General features: G+C 42.5%; 1 protein-coding gene across 14 annotated transcripts in view; it reads left to right on the forward strand.

The window, feature by feature from the left end:
• Positions 1–1,737: 1,737 nt before the first annotated feature.
• LOC105277251 (potassium voltage-gated channel protein Shal) overlaps positions 1,738–17,843 on the forward strand; it is a 153,969-nt gene continuing 137,863 nt past the window's right edge. For 6 of the 14 annotated variants that reach the window (XM_026968507.1, XM_026968508.1, XM_011335497.3 and 3 more), the window contains exon 1: positions 1,742–5,806. In XM_026968507.1, the coding sequence (XP_026824308.1) occupies positions 4,692–5,806 (1,115 nt within the window). In that variant the 5' untranslated portion in view covers positions 1,742–4,691. Of the gene's footprint in view, positions 5,807–17,843 lie in introns of all 14 variants that reach the window. The other 8 variants (XM_026968504.1, XM_026968509.1, XM_011335493.3 and 5 more) reach the window with 4 other exon arrangements.

Raw genomic sequence — 17,843 nt, forward strand, 5'->3', positions numbered from 1 at the left:
TTATATTTTTAATATAGCGACAAATTACGAAATTTTTAATTTTTTCTAAGTTAATTAAATAAGTCATGCGATTTTAAATCCTAAGATAGGGAGATTAAAGTCACGAATTAAAATTTGGAACACGAGAAGGTGAACAACGCAAGAATAAAGAGTCGAGTGAGCTACGATATAAAGAAAATATTAATAAAGCATTTCCAATGACAAAAGAAAGATAAAGAAAGTAACAAAAGCAGAAATAGAATACTGGCAAGAAGAGACGAGATAAACAATTCCGAAATTACAGTTCAAGCTGAAAATACAAGAAAGGAAGAGAAAAAGAAAAAGACAGAGAGAGAAGACTACAAATATGGTGATTGATACTGGTGATAGAGACGAAACGGTAAAAATACGAAAAGTCAAACGATAAGAACACAAAAGAGAATAGAACTGGGCCCGATGGATGATACGCGAGCGCACAGATCGAGCAAGTGAAAAATGGAAAGAGCAAATGGAATGGGAAAGCATTGTTCGCCATGAGGAGACGGAGCGGAAGAGGAGATGAGTCGAGAAGATAATAAGGCCGGATTTAGCTAGATAATTGCCGGTGGCGTTATCGGGCAAGAGGTGCCGAAGCGATGAAAGAAACCGCCTTTGTCCTATTTACCACTTTCATTACGTTCAGGGGACGAGAATTAGCGCGAATGAAAATTACGGTCAAGTTCTTCGCTTTTTTGCACTTAACCGTGAGGTGAAGTCCTTTGCCTTAACTTCTTTTTCTATATCCTAACGATAATGTAATATAATAAGGCAGTCAAGGTTAGCTAACCGAGGGGTGCAGACTTAACCGACCATAAGGCAGAATAAGTCCGCAGCAAGCTCGATTACGGCGGAGTACCACGGATTACGCGTGGGAATAGGAGAATAAACCGGAGTAAGCCGGACTGACTTTATATTAAAATACGTAAATGGCAAATGTGACGCGGGATTCGAGTGGGAAACTGAGATGATTTGTGCCGAGGGATCGATTGTACGAGAAGGCGGGGGTGGTTCCTCTATGAGAGAATGACGGAGCTTCGTAAGGGAGCTTCGTAACACTCGTAACACTGGTACCACGACCACGCGGAGGAACACTTGGAGACGTGCGCGCCGGCAGCGAGGACAAAGGACGAAGGAATGAATGAATGCAAAAATACGAGGAACCGCAACAGTACGATAAATACGGTAGCTTGCTTGCGTGAAAGACGAGAAGCTCGGCGAGTAACTTCTGTCTCTCCTCCACTCTCTCTCTCTCTCCCTCTCTTTCTTTCTCTCTCTCTCTCTCTCTCTGTCGTTCTTTCTCTCTCATTAAGAGAGCCGCGCGAATGGAACGAGCGAGCGAAGCTGAAAGCCAGCGTTCCTCAAAGCGCAAGTAGGCTAAAGTGGAAATACGGGAGCAGAAGAGTGAGGATCGGCGAGGAAAGGGGCCGGCTATGGTGGTGGTGGCGGTGGCGGTGGACGCAAAGGGGGTGTCGGTACTGGTGACGTCATCTGAGGGGTTGCCCGGGCAACGGAACGTTCGCCGCGTCGGGACGCCAACGCGCGTCGCCACCGACGCCGACGCCGTAAAAATCAATTTGGACCTTGGCTAGGTGACCGCTCCGTGCTCGTTCGCTCGCTCGCTCGCTCGCTCGTTCAGCGCTGCTGCGAACGGCGGTCGCACCACCGCTCTCTCCGGCAGAGGCAACGAGAGGGCCCACGCTCCTCCGGAGGTGCCGGGCTGCCGCCGGACTGCCACCACCGCACCGTCGCGAACCTCGCAAGCTCGGAGCAGCGGCGGCCAGTAAGCTCCGGCAGTCGCGAGCGGCCAACTCATCGAGCGGGTGCTTCACCGGTGGTGCTTGCGACGGTGCCGCGCGCGCAAAAAGGCACACCACACACGCTCGCTTAAACTGTCATATATATACGCATACATACATATATATATACGTTTATATATATAAAAACGCGCACAAGTACACGGCCACGCCACGTATTCATACCAAGGGTGTCCGCGCGGGCGCACGCAGCCACGCGCGCGTACGCACCGTCCGCGCGCGCGCGCGACGCGTCGCATCGCGCAGCGGAAGGAGCAACGGCGGAGAAGCTGTCGGGCGTGAGAGCGATACTCTCGCGCACCAAGTGACATCGGGCACGGCGGATAGTCGAGCTTGCGAGCGGATCGTGGTGAGCGTAAGCTTGCGGAGGCGGACAGCTGAGGGGGAAGATCGACGTGCGAGCTCCCGGTGCTGGAGCTTGCGGAGACGCGCTACCTTCTCGGCAGGAAACCCCGTTGTGAGAGTTGTTCCGACCGGCTGGCGTGCTTCCGGAGTCTGCGACCGGCGAGTCGACGCATCGCCGGGAACGAAGAGCTTGACAGGCTGGATGCGTCGCGGGAGAAGCACGCGCGGTGCTTGCGTGAGCTGTCGCGTGTGGCGGTGAGGGAGTCTGCGTGCTTGCGCCCTGGCAATCGTCGGGAAAGCCACGAGGAAGGAGTTCGGGATCACACCAGGACAGACACTGTGCGGAACGAGCTTGCGTGACCACGGAAAGCTCGCGCGTGCCGTCGGAGTGCCCGATGAACGAAACTCGCTCGACGTTGGACGCTCGAGCGAGTGACGAACGCTTCTTTTAGTTCTGACGCGAGGCACGGCGGAGCTTTGAGAAAGCACGCCGGGCAGTTGCGGACGCTCTTTCGTTGACTGTTTGATGTTTACTCGTAAGCGTTCTCTTCTCTATCTTGTAGGCAGCTACAGAGAAGCTTTGCCCTCGCGAATTTGTACCCTCGCTAAGCGAGATCGCGGCTGTTCATCCGGATAATGCACGATAGATCTTTGTAGAGAGAAACGAAATTCTTCTCATCTTTAGCCAGCTGGCATTCGCAAGCTCGCCTCTTGATACGTAGTGTCTTAAATAATAGCGAAGAGCTCCACTTGGGCATATTACTGCGAAAAGCGTGAGCATTACCTGCTATAAATCTGCACGAAAGAAATTTTAGAGAAATCTCTAATCTTGTTGCAATTCTAGATTATTCTTATCTCAAGTATCGTGATCGTCTTCACAGCTTTTGAAACGAGTTTTCTCGTTATTGTTAAGAAAAAACGTTTTGTTACTTGCTATGTGTGAACTCGAGCAATTTTCCTAGACAGAGAAACGAGTCTATCGCGTCCCATTGACGAGCAATGTCGCCGGCAGCCGTCTTTTCGAAGAGTACGCCTGTAGTTACATAGATGCCCGACGAAGAGCTCGCAAGATCGAGAATGTAGTATCCTGGTGGGCGCTTGCTGGCGGAGATTCAAGCTAAGGCTCTCGCGGTGGCCAAGCAAGCCGAAACAGGTGGAAGATCTCCGACCCGATACTCTGAAGAGCACCACGAAGAGCGCTATCGCGCGACTATCGATGATGGTAGAGGGCATGTTGCCAGAGTGCAATTGGTTGGTTCGGCGCGCGTCTTTGCTCGGCTCGGGTTCTGCTGCGTGCCGGTCATCATCTCGTTGAGCTCAATATTTCCACGAGATTGAAACAGAGAAGGAGAAACAGAGATCATTGAAGAATGTTAAGAATGCTGAAATGACGAATCTCGGGATCGTATCCGATCTTGAACCGTCGACGCCGACGTCGTCGTCGTTGTCGTCGTCACGACGTTGGAGCGGCAAGCGATGCCTGACCAGTTAATAAGTCTCTTGCGACTTGCGACTTCGTAACGTCGAATGCGGCGAGGAGCGACAGATTTCGGTGAGAGACTGTTTTGATATCTAAATCTCAACAAGTTAAAGAACGACACGTCTCTTGAAGGAGTTTCGAAATTTTTCCCAGGAAGATAAGCTTCGTCGGAGAGGATTAAGCGTATGCAGCCGACGCGCTAGTAAGTAAATAAATAGATTTATAGATAAGTAAGATAGATGGGATAGATGGGAGTAGAACGACTGTCGACCACGAGGAAGACGCGTGTAGCAAGTAAATCCTGAATGTAGTTGAATGAGAGCTAAGGTCGGGCTAGACAGTGATGCTAGAGGTTGAGAACTTGAATTAAAAATAGAGATTAGCAACGCGGTCATTCTTTAAGAGAGATCTAGGCTAGTAGTCGTACTACTGACCGCACCGTAGACTTGAAGAGACATGAATCAAATGAGCGTCAGTTCGAGCTGATTGAAGAAGAATCGTGGCAAGAAGTGACGTGTTCCGCGTCGCGAATTGGAGAGAGGAGATCCAGGAGATTTATTTAAGGATTCAAAGGATTTATTGTATCTGAACGTAGAAGAGATTTCTGGAGAGTTGCCAGTCACGAATACAAAAAATTATTTCAAGTTTGTTCAAGCTGGAAAGATATTTAGAGCATCACCGAGACAGCGGCGAACGTTCGAGAAGTGCGCGCGGCGTCGCACGTCTCAACTCGTAAATGCCGCATAGGCGAAAAGATATTCTACGCAGTTCGAGAATCTCATCTCTCGCCAAGGCAACTCTTTGTCGTAAGCGATCGATGCGGTTCAGGTCACCGATGTCAGGCTCGTAGATCTAGGATCGCCGCTCTGAGGAGAGAGAGAAAGAGAGAGAGAGAGAGAGAGAGGGAGAGAGAGAGAGAGAGACATCAGAGGCATCGACGGTGAACTCGGCGCGGCGAGGGAGTAGAGCGTGCCGCCGACGCTTCCGGTCGACTGGCTCTCCCGCTATCCTGAAGGAAGATTCCACCTTCAAGCATGGCCTCGGTGGCAGCGTGGCTGCCGTTCGCCCGCGCGGCGGCGATCGGCTGGGTGCCGATCGCCACACACCCACTGCCACCGCCGCCGATCCCGAAGGACCGACGCAAGGCCGACGACGAGAAGTTGCTGATCAACGTGAGTGGCCGTCGCTTTGAGACATGGCGCAACACCCTGGAGAAGTACCCGGATACATTACTCGGCTCGAACGAGCGTGAGTTCTTCTACGACGAGGAGAGCAAGGAGTACTTCTTTGATCGGGATCCGGATATCTTCCGGCACATCCTGAACTACTATAGGACTGGTAAGCTGCACTATCCGAAGCACGAGTGCCTGACGAGCTACGACGAGGAGCTAGCGTTCTTCGGCATCCTCCCGGATGTGATCGGCGACTGCTGCTATGAGGACTATCGGGACCGTAAGCGCGAGAACGCCGAGCGGCTGATGGACGACAAACTGAGCGAGAACGGCGATCAGAACCTCCAGCAGCTGCTCGACATACGGCAGAAGATGTGGCGGGCGTTTCAGAATCCGCACATCTCCACCGCTGCGTTGGTATTCTATTATGTTACCGGATTCTTCATCGCCGTGAGCGTGCTGGCGAACGTGGTGGAGACCGTGCCGTGCGGCAATCGTCCGGGCCGCGCCGGCACCCTCTCGTGCGGCGAGCGCTACAAGATCGTGTTCTTCTGCCTCGACACCGCGTGCGTGATGATCTTCACGGCCGAATACCTGCTCAGGCTGTTCGCCGCGCCCAGCCGGTGCAAGTTCGCGCGATCCGTGATGTCGGTCATCGACGTGGTCGCGATACTGCCGTACTACATCGGGCTCGGGATCACAGATAACGACGACGTGTCGGGCGCGTTCGTAACGCTGCGCGTGTTCCGCGTGTTCCGCATCTTCAAGTTTTCGCGCCACTCGCAGGGGCTGCGGATCCTGGGCTACACCCTTAAGTCCTGCGCCTCCGAGCTGGGTTTCCTCGTGTTCTCGCTCGCGATGGCTATCATCATCTTCGCCACCGTTATGTTCTACGCGGAGAAGAACGTCGACGGCACCAACTTCACTTCGATACCTTCCGCCTTCTGGTACACCATCGTCACGATGACTACGCTGGGGTGAGTTTCTCTATTAATTCTTTATTAATCAATAACGATGAATCACGGGAGACCTTTCATGCGTCAGCTGCAAGTCACGCAATACATTGTTGTCTATGTATTGAATTTTGCACGACAAAGAGATCTTTTTCTCCTCAATTATGTAATCATCATGATTTGAATCAACATTGATCACAGTCATTTATATGCCGGAATGATCATGAAAGTGTTAACTCAAAGAGCGGATTATAATAAACCTCGTACGCCCGCTGGAATTACGCTTCCGCACATGTGCATTTGTTATTTTTCTGCATGCATCAATGTTTATTGATGTTAATATTTATTATCCTGATGTGTTTATTAAATGTATTATCTATAAAAAGAAATGATCATTTTAGAAAATTATTACAAAATGCGGAAAGATATGTGTAAAGACTTGAGGATTGAATTTGGAAACTCATTCCGCTTAAACTTAACGGAAACTAACGAGAAGCCTATACGAGTAAGAGAAATTATTGATAAACTGATTTTCGCTTTTGCTTCTCTTGAAAATCGACGTTGTGATAAAGCGCGACAGCAGTGTTACAGTGCGACGAAGGTCGTTATGCATTCCATATAGTGTAGTAAGTAAATTGCCCGTCGATGCACAAAATGCAAGCGAGTTCGAGTATTCGTCGCAATCCGACGACCGACTTTAGCATCGTTAGAACTTTTTAACGAGAACATCGCAGTCCCTTGCCCATACGTTTTTTGCCCCCGGAACTTTGCTACTTTAGAGCTTTGAACTATTTCGGCAACGTGTACTTCGAGTGTGCTTTATCGCCTCATATCTTTGTCGATAATTGCTTGACACTCCGTTAATTGTAAAATTTTATGTTTCAAAATTGAAAATTCAACTATTGAGAAACTGAAAGCAATTTTCACGATTGTCAGATTTTTTTAGACCTTTTCGTCAAATGCATAACTAATATTAGACATGAAGAGATATGTTTGATTAAATTTCACGCTAAATTTTAACAAGGAAATTTGACTCGCAATTTGCCAGAAATCTGTCATTCTCAGTATGCCATAATATAACGATGATGTAGATACAGGCAATGCGTTGCGTGGCGCTTTTGATATATAATTCTCATCTAATGATTACCTAATCTATCGGATTACATGGATGTAGAGCAAATTTCGGTGGAAATATTAGCCTAGCGAGATCACGTATACAAGCAGAATTTACTAGCCCGTAAACTCCTTTCGCGTTCATCGACCGTTTTCTTCCCGGTTTTCTCGATTCGATATTGGAAACAGGCGTAGATATGGACGGGAAAAGTCTTGTACACGTTTCCTCCGCGGCCATGGGCGCGCGGATGTGCCTCGGAAGCGCCAGTTGTTCCTCTATTTCGCGACACGGGTGCTATTTTTACCTGGTCGAATCTATGCCAATGGTATTTTTGTTGCGTTTTCGCTCCGACAGCTGACAATCACTGTGTAACCCGAGTCATCAGGAACTGCCCGATAGTTGCACCTACTTTGCTACCAGCTGTGCTATCTGGATCAAGTTTATCTAGACCGCGTTTTGACGACTGCACAACATTTTTTTTCTATATACATAATATGTATGTATATTGCCGCTGAATACTGGATAACGTCCAGATTGCACCGGAAATACCCTTTGAGAAGGCTTGATTGGATTATATTGATTGTTAAATGTGAGGAGTGAGTGAGAGGCTCGGCGTATTGATGATGATGATTATTGAATTAAGCAGAAGTAGATCGTGCTTCTTTTTTGAAGATAAATCTTATGGTGGAACACTCGACATAGATTTCGGAGTTTTGAGAGCAAAATCAGTATATTTGCTATCGGCCGAAAATCCGGTTATCATGTGGAAGTAATGTGATATTTACACTTTCGAATTTTAGGTACATAATGGATGCTACAGAAATAATTTCATGAAACTAATAATTCTATAGTATAATAGGCTAAGAAAATTAATACTACTAATTTTATATGATATTAATAGAGAAACTGCAAAGTATTTAATCGTCTTAATGTTCATCAAATATATATATATATATATATATATATATATATATATAAAATTAATTGAAGAGAGAGAAAGAGTTATAGTTTCTAGTACGTTATTCATGTCAGAACTCTGATGCTTCACGCATCAGATAATTCGCCAAGATATTTTCATTTCGGATTTCTAAGATGCTGCAGCTGCTTGAGTGTTGTAAGGATCGCTATTGTTCTTAGCTTATTTAGAATCCAAGTAGAGTAGCGCGACAGTAGTTGTAGAACACTTTCTATGCAAATTTCGTAGCTCACAACTAAGTTTGCACAAAACTATCTTACCCAACATTATCTCGCAAACAAGGCTAGCGCGAAGGTCCGTAGGATATTGACGTACTCTTAAAACGCCTCGTATCGATCTCGTAAAATATACGCGAAATATAATTCCGGCATAGATCCGGATTTAATGGATAACGTCATGTATATTCATGTCGGGTCGAGCCGGAAAAATCTGATTTGTGGTGCTGACGGTATGTCGCGCTGCCTACTACTTTTTTATGTGTCAGAGCTGCCTTGCGTGCCTATCCAGGACCCCAGGATAGGTCACTTCCTTCAAACTTTAACGAGAAAGATCAACAGGTGCTTCAGGGGTTCGTCTAGTTGCACCGCTAGCGTGATCCTTTTTTAATCTGCACCATCGAATAGCGGCTACCGATACGAATTAGTTTCGATCGAGGCTTACCGATTGAAAAAAAAAAGAGAGAACAATGCTGCTCGGAAAAACCACGTGAGAACTTTCCGAAAGAGCAGCGTGCGCAAGATTAGTTGTGCGGAACTTTTCGCTTATCATAGGGATTACCTGGCACGTATATCGAGCATATAACTCACATCTATACACCCAAAAAAAAAATTCTATTCTTTAATAGTTCCATTTTGATTATAGAGGATTTTCCTCTGCTATATGGTCACAAGATGATACCCTGAAATCTAGAGGAATATCCTATAACTATGAGATCCTGAAATTAAGATTACAATCCTCTTAATGCTATAGAGGAATCTCCTCTTCTAGTAAATCTAATAATATTTTTATTTATAGCATTTATGACGATACCTTAATGCCCGATTCCACCAACGTCGCTTAATTTAACCGTAGTTTAACTCACTCTTCGTCTCTTTCTAACTACCTGCCTTAGAAAGAGACAAAGAGTGAGTTAAACCACGGTTAAAATTAAGCGACGTTGGTGGAATTGGGCCTTAAACGAATATTTTCTACTTTTAACCTTAAAAATTTCTGAACTTCGTTCATAATATCACTGCACGAAAGAACAAACACAAACTGAAATTCAGTGCACACGCTACACTCGCTATAACGCACACTGTGTGCCAGACGGCAACCGCGGATCACGACTCACGATAGTGAAGCATGACACACCAAGCAAGAACTGCGTACGTGTGCGCTCAGCGCTTCGCGCCGTTCGCAGTCTTCTTCTTCTTAGTGTTTAATGACACCCGATCCCTTTCAGGTTCGATATGGCCAATTGCAAAAGTGAGTGAAATACGAAATAACAAATTGAAAAAAAAACTCGGGACAATCGTTGTGCACCTGACGACTGTCCCCTTCGGAATGATGGTTCGCAGTCACTTCTGCGCATCGTGCAGTCGATTGTCACAAAACTAATACTTAAATGACAATCTTCTTCTAACAAGCGCGCGTGCCGCGAATATCTTGCATATCCTCTTATTTCAAGAGGCTATTCAAATTACATAGTGATATTTCTGATAGAGGAATTTACTATTGAGTATAGTTTACGCATCCACTCTTTTATAGAGGAATACGTATATATAAAAGAATATGCCATTAATATGTAAGATGTTTTGCTTAGAGGAAATCCTGAGAGGAATTCCCCGCTTAAGAATAGAACTTTTTTTGGGTGTACTTTTAATCCTCCGTCGTGTAAATCTATTTTCGTTAAAAGGACGGCATATTAATTTGCGCGTACGAATTTCCGAAAATAGCAAAGTTGAAAAGCTCCTTCCGCAGCTGAAATTGCGAATTAATTTTTCATTTCACGTAAGCTTTAACTATCCCAACTGGCTTGCTAAATATATCCATGCTTATAGTGATTTGCATAAGTAAATTCCGGCTGCATTAATGCGGTTCTCGCTTAATTTTACAGCGCATATAAATTAAGAATTGCAGGCTGAATATCAATTATATAAACGCAATTGAGCTTTCAGGTGAAAGTAAACATATGTTCGGTGAACCAGCTGCAGAATTTCGTAGAAATACTTCGGCTTCCCCTGTTTGATAGCTACAACCTAATAATGTCGCTTTCGGAGCATATTTCTAGATGGACTGAGTTTCATAAGCCGTGCTAAACTAATAAACGGGTCAACGCTTCGCGACTTCGTAATAAGAGCGGCCGTATAAAGGTAGTGGTTCAAGTAAATCGTGGGGGCTGCCAGGTCTGCTCCTTCGTCGTCCCGTATATCGCTTCGATCTGCGATGCCGTACCAGAATTTATTCGACACGCATATCCCCCGTTGATGTGTGTATGCAGGTGTAGCTATCGAATGGTCTGCCGGTGTAATTCACAGTGGCCAACTCTTTGATAGACACGTTATTTCTGGCGCGGTGACCCGTCCCATCTTACGCACGCATCACGCACGCGTGGTATCTAATGATGGGTGTTATAATGCAGAAATCGAGCAGCTGGCGCGAACGAATCTGGAACGGAGAGATCGTGAGAAATTCATGTGACACGCGACAACGCGAGCAAGTTTTTAATTTAGCGCGTGTCCGCAGTCGGCAAATTTATTATCGCGGCCGGACTCGTCTCTAGGGATTCCTTTATTAATTAGCAATGCTTCTTATTTCGTATTATACGTTAACTCACTTTGTAGATGTAGGCAGCGTGACATATTGTAAATAATAATATACAGGGTGAGGCACCTAAAACAGGCCACCTGAATATCTCGGCTGTTATTGATGATAGAAAAAAATGTGTCAGATCAAACTTGTATGGTTTCGAGGGACACATAATTTGTTCTAAATAGTGTTTTATTAGGTGGACCCGTAGAGGTCATATGAAGGTCAACTTCGTTTTTTTAAATGGTATGATATGCTTTTTTACGTACCATCTAGTAGAGCGTTTGAAGATGCGCACATTGATTTACGGGTCAAAATCATTCAAGGTCACTGAAGGCCAACTGCAAGGGAAAATAATTTACTTTATATTGCCTAGAGTAGTATATAGAGTTCTCTGCTATTAAAAATACTGTAAACTCAGAAATGAAAAAGTTCTAGCCCTTAGAAATTTTTTCTTTTTCCGCGAAGTTCTGAGTTGTTGTTATCATTATTTCTTATATTGCCTAGAGTTCCCTGCTATTGAAAATACCGTAAATTCAAAAATGAAAAAGTTCTAGCCCTTAGAAATTTTTTTCTTTTCTGAGAAGTTCTGAGTTGTTGATATCTATAATTTTTTATATTGCCTAGAGTTCTCTGCTATTGAAAATACCGTAAACTTAGAAATGAAAAAGTTCTAGCACTTAGAAATTTTAGCCTTCAGTGACCTTGAATGATTTTGACCCGTAGATCAATGTGCGCATCTTCAAACGCTCTATTAAATGGTACGTAAAAAAACATATCATACCATTTAAAAAAACGAAGTTGACCTTCATATGACCTCTACGCGTTCACCTAATAAAAAACTATTTAGAACAAATTATGTGTTCCTCGAAATCATGCAAGTTTGGTCTGACACATTTTTCTTTATCACCAATAACAGCCGAGATATTCAGGTGGCCTGTTTTAGGTGCCTCACCCTGTATAATATATCAGTTTTTAGCGAATGGCTTATCTATACGATTACATAAAAATTACATTTAACTCTTTTTATGCTTGGCAAATATCATAGTAATAAAATTATTTAGATATTATGTTCTTATGATGTTATTTAGATAGTATGTAATGCTCTTGGTAAGGTCTTTGTTGAGCTCGTTTTCAAAAGATGAAGAAAGATTAAGATGCCGGAAAATGGATTAAGTTTTATTAACAATATAAGACATTTATAAAGTGAGGAAAGTTTATAGCATCGTTCAGGGCCGAGAAGATTAAACACCACGGGAGTATCGTGAATATCCAAGTTGGTGTCAACTTTCTTATAGATATTAAATCACATGACAAACTTCATTCGTTGTGGCGCAAAGTCCGCTGGTGCTTTAATTTACTCTACGTTCTTTTTATCGAATTTTCATGCGAATTACCGTCATATCTAAGCTGAAATCTGACTGAAATTGAAACGATCGTCTACGCGAATTTCCGAATACGTGTAAAATGCGCGCGGTTGGCTTCCGCAAGTTAAAAAGCCGTTGCGAGATCGTGCGAAGCAAGTAATGGCTCGCCGTAAACGAGGTTTAACAGCGTTCGAAAAGAAAAAAAAGCACGAGCCTTTAAAGAGATCGTTCAGTATCTTGAGGGCCGTCGCGCTAGGCGTTATTCAGTTTGCCGTAAGTGGGACAGTCTCCCAAATCTCGACGTATCGTATCGTGTGGTGCCTTATTCGATCTATCCCGGTGCACCCTATCGGCCAATCTCTTGCCAGTAGAATTTATCGAGCGTGAATTCATGTCGCGCGGCGTGAATGAACGTCGCGTTCGATACGACGACGACGACGATGTACTGTAGATGCACGATGATACAAGTAAAAGATTCGTAGATGTGCTTGTTGACGAATGTAAAGTCACATCTCTTCAAGGTTCGCACGAAGGCTCAATCGACGAGTTATGTATGTATTGTGTTGTAATATATATTCATTCCGTTTTATTAGAGTTTTTAATAACAAATATATATTACAACTCAATAAATAAAGGTTATACGTTTTCAGCAATATTAATTTCGTTGCATATGAATTATATAATTTTTTAATTGATTCTTTAAGTGGATTTTACTCGGAAACAAATTTAATGTGATACACTTTGATGTATCTGATCGCTTTGATAATATTTTACAGTCATAATTTTGAGTCATCAAATTTTTTCCTTATTCTCCGTGATTTGGATCGCTGTGATTTGGATATCTATCTGTCTCTGCGAAACGAGGGCGTGATAAATCCTCAGGATTATCGAGAGGAAGTGACGGGAATATCCCGGGCGCGTGTGGCTTTACTGGTAATCACGACGGATGCAATGTATCCTAGGACAGTGCTGCGTATCTGTATTATAACACAGTGATGCGTGCGAATTTATAAATGAATCGGACAGAAAATGATGGACAGTCAAATATAAATTGACAGGCATTAATTAAAAGTAAACCGGCATGAACAGTTATAAAGCGAATTATTTTATACCGTATCATCATGATATTGATGTACATTTTGCGATATGCATAATGTAATGTCGTACAAAAGCGCGGTTATCTACCTTTCTGCATATACAAAAGTCTTAATTGATATTTCAACGGTTTTTTAAATAAATGGAGCGGCTTAAAGTGTAGTAAACTGGATCGTGTCTTAATAACAGATTCTCCAAGAAATTTGGAGTCGCCTTTGATCGTGCGACGTATTCATATTATCGATATGAATCGATAGGAGTGTCCACTTTCCGCAAGAACAGATTTATGAGGAAAGATGGGCCGCGCGATGGGTGGCATAAGGATAAGAGGGGTTATCTCTCTCGGAAAATTCCTCAGGTCTAAGAGGCAAACCAGTAATACTAAGAACAGATTTTCGCACTGAATCTCTATCCCCGCCGAATCGAATATTCATCTCGGCAGAGGGCGAAGGTTCAGGAGAGGCTGAGTTCTCACGATTGTTCGGTTAATTTATATACGCGTTGCATGCGCGTGCAACATGTACGAGAATAGCGATATCATTCTTCGTCAGTATGTCGTGCAGTGCGCGAGTTTTGAGGAGAGTTCTCTCTTAAAGTACATACGGGCGCGGCCGCCTCTCTCCACGAGAGTTTATTTAGGTCACGAGACGGGGGTGGATTAAGGTGTGCACGTAAAAAATAAGTACAAGGGCGAACTTCCTCAAGTTTCGTATCCGCTGTCATTGAGTTCCGAAAATAAAATCTCTCGAGTCTATACGTTCCGCGCTATGGTTGTGCGACATCCGCGGGAGATCATAAAAGGAGAGGCTTCGAGAATGGAAAAGCTAAATTACGAGGTAATATAATATAAAATACGGTGATTTTATAACACTCTTTCTTTAAGTTAAATTTGTTTTGAATGAAGTTTTGAGACATAAAATAAAATGTAGATATTGGGTATAGACACTCGCTAAAGACTCCGCAAAAATATAATGTAAAACTTTTGTCATATTACTCGTACCACTGTTATACTGTACATTACTGTTCTTTCAAAAATTGTATGACATTGAATTTGGGTAATATATAAATTTCTATAAAAATAGTTACTATACAAATTTTGTACTATTGATTTTTAGTTTGTATAATTATGTGACCAGGAATTTTACGCGTTCTCAGCATATGGATCTTGAGTATATGGATCTTTCAATATTCTTAAAATAAATTAATTTAATTTTAATTAATTTTAATTAATAAACGCATTGTAATTAATAAACTTGCGCAAATGAAATTGTTCCGAATTAATTTTAGACTCAATGATTTCCTCATCTTTCATGAACATCATTATAATTATGAAGGAAGTATACTTTTCTTGGTGAGTAAATTACGTAGCGTATGAACAAAAAATTGCGGTGATCAAAGGGAATTGCGCCATCATGTAAAATTAACCGTCTCTTTTAAAGATTTTTTTCCGGGGATTAAAAACTCGAGACGTTATCGAAGATTCGTTCGCGCGAAGTTTAATACGCGACGGCTTTAAAGTGGCGTTAATGTGTACCTTAAGGGCGGAAAAATAGGTCGAAAGGTGGCGTAGGGATAACGAAAGGGAGGGATTGCAGGCATCGACAAACACTTTGCCGTGTCGGGCGAGTCTGATTGGCGTATCGCCAAAACACAGACTTCCCAGCCACGGTAATGCATGCTTTTTCCTCGGACCACTGCACTTCCTATAGAATCACCCTTTTTCTCTCTCCGATGCACTTTGTGAAAGCCGCAGGAGATCTGCGAGTTGCTCGATTAAATTGACAAAAGAGCAAGCAGTAAGAACTAAGTTCTCTAAATTAGTTTTTTGTTTCAAGCTTTCTGGATCTATTGTTCGTGTATTTAATGCAGACATGTGGGAAATCAATCTTTACACAAAAGATTAACAAAGTTTCCCGACAAGTTGCATGTTATGCCAGATTTCTTATTTAGTTAAAACGTATGTATTTCAATGATAAAATATCAGTGTATTTGTATTTCTCTTAAAAGTGGGATCAAATCACATAAAATCTATTGCGCTTATTGTGTAACCAATTTGTCTTCTGGCTATTGGTCTGAATTACGCATTGAATCTCCTAGTATTATACAGTGTATTGCTCAGCTAATTGGCTGCTCTTGCCAAATTGTTGCCAAATTATGCAGACGGCGCGATTATCAGAGTTCATTGCCTCGAGTGCACTCAGTTTCGCAAAACTACAAGGAACAAACTGATTCTTGCATCACGAGAGAAAACATTATTCACATGTTTATTTGAAAGAAAATATATGTAATAAGTTTATAAGATTAATTAATAGATTTTAAATAAATTTAAAATAAGTAAGGATAGAAACCTTGTGAAAAGTGTAAGTGCATACGTATACGTACACAATCGAGAGATGGTCAATTCGAAAAAGTATTATATAATATTTATTCTCTTCTATAAAAAATACATATCGAACTCTTTCGGATAATTGCTTCTTCACGCAAGAAGGAGGTCATTGGCCGTATTCTCGCCTGCATCAAAATTTCACTTGTATGGTCACAGATAACGGCGCAATTACCAAGTTATTTTCTCATTGACCTTTTTCGCTAACACACTACTAGTCTTTCGCCAGCTTCGATCCGCCGTTTTCCAACCCTCTCGTTCTGAAAATATTGTAAGTACACGTAGTTAGCGCCTGGCATTTCATGGTTGAAATAACAGAAGCGAAACATGATAGGAACTGAACCGATGCTGCGGCTAGTTGGAATATTTGCTCGATCCATTATAGAAATTAGATGAGGCTATAACTGCCTTGATATTTGTTAATAACAACGAAATTATAAGATAATGTAAATATTATATAATATATTGTATTTTTTTAGATAGATAGGTATGTAAATAATTTGATATAATACCTACATACTTAAATTCCAGATAGTGACTATCTTTATTAATTTTTAATATTTAATAAACTGAGCAACGTTTCATTTTTTTGATGTTTAAAAAATGTCGATGCTTTCTTTGCTGAACAGTTCCTTAATTGCGTAAGGACATTTTTCGCGTCCACTGGTCTTTCTTCTTCTTCACGTTTTATCTACTCTCGCGCACCTTTCCTCAGTGATTGATTTCGATTTTATACCACGTGCCACACATTAAGCGTACCGGGGAAACACTCTGTTGGGAGTATCGTATTGGCAGCATTATTAAACCGGTCAGGTCGTTTTTTTCTCTTGCCCACCGTGTGATGAATCGTACATTTTCACACAATATTTCTTACGAGATGAAATCGCTGACGAGTATTGCGTAATGTTCCACGTCGATACGGAATTTCCATTTTGCATCGACCAGCCTTGACTTAATGGAGTTGATTGGCGAATAAATAATTAAGCCGCTCGTTAACGCTCCACCGGACAAATGCCACAAATTCACATACTGAATGGGATAAAAATTATAACCCAAGCGCCAATTGTTCCCACAGATTGAACGTGTATAAATTATCTACGTGACTTTCTGTTATCTGTGAGCCAGAAATTGTTAGCGGATCCTCCTGTAAATCCAATGACACGTATACTATTAGTATATTCGTTATCCATTAAAAGCTAAGCTTTCATGTTACACGCGCGCGCGCACACATACTCACATTTTAATTGCACAGATTTTATATATGTAAAAAATTCGAGTATCGTATTCGTCTATGCGATTTTATAGTGAGTTTATATTTGATAAGAGGAGAAGAATTTATAAATTCTTGCATTTACTTATTTGAAAAACATGATGGAAAGGCCAAACTCATCTTACACAGTTCTAAAAGTAAAATGCAAGTTTGACATCTTTCGAGTTTCGCGGCAGTTCCTGTCAAAGATTGGCAAAAATCATTTAGCGGTCTCTTTCGAGTCGTATTTCCGTTTTAGTTCCTCGACGCCATTTTCTGCAGGTCGGATAAACTTCTCACGCTGAATTTCCCGGAAATGTAAGGCCTCTACAGTTTCGCTTCCAATATCCAATCTCGTTTTCCCTCATCCTCCATATTTCTCTCTTTCTACTACCTCTTCTCGAAAATATCTGTCGTACTTTGCGTTCGGTGGGAAGTCCCGTGGTCTTGTTGGCAGGAAAAACGCGTGATTTATATGTTCGAATTCGGATTATAAAGGGTGGACATACACGCCTTCAGTCACTAACCTACTATAGGTCGCACAACTACAAGACTCGTTGAATCCAAATCTCTTATTAAATTCTATTATCTAAATGCAGTATATTGTATATTGCGCTAATATTTTACGCTATTTAGGTCAGTAAACAAATATTGGTAATGTTAAGCTCTTTAATGCTAACTCATTAACTTGTGTTCGAGAAATAATGGTTCTAATAATGTACCGAGATTTGAGTGTGTCGCAAGATAATTTTAAATCAAATCCGAAATCATAATTGTGAAATAATCAAGACCATCAAAAAGAAGATGGAATTTCGTGAAATTTACGATATTGTTTCAAATTTATATCACGTTTCATTGAACGAAGTATCACACGGACAGAAAAATCAATGATTGCGCGCGTTCCTCGTCGTTTGTCATTAGCGCGAAACACTGAAAAATGATTTCCGCAGCCTTACCGAGCCGTATACGGTGGCGTTTAGTTCCCGGACAAGCAGCGGCGTTAACAAGGTCCGATTTGTAATTCATGAAGCGCGCAACGGGATGGATTGCACGCGTTGAATGAAAAAAGCCGAATGAAAAAAAAGGTTTA

Source organism: Ooceraea biroi, chromosome 3 (assembly GCF_003672135.1).
Source record: "Ooceraea biroi isolate clonal line C1 chromosome 3, Obir_v5.4, whole genome shotgun sequence".
In the NCBI taxonomy this organism is placed as follows: domain Eukaryota; kingdom Metazoa; phylum Arthropoda; class Insecta; order Hymenoptera; family Formicidae; genus Ooceraea; species Ooceraea biroi.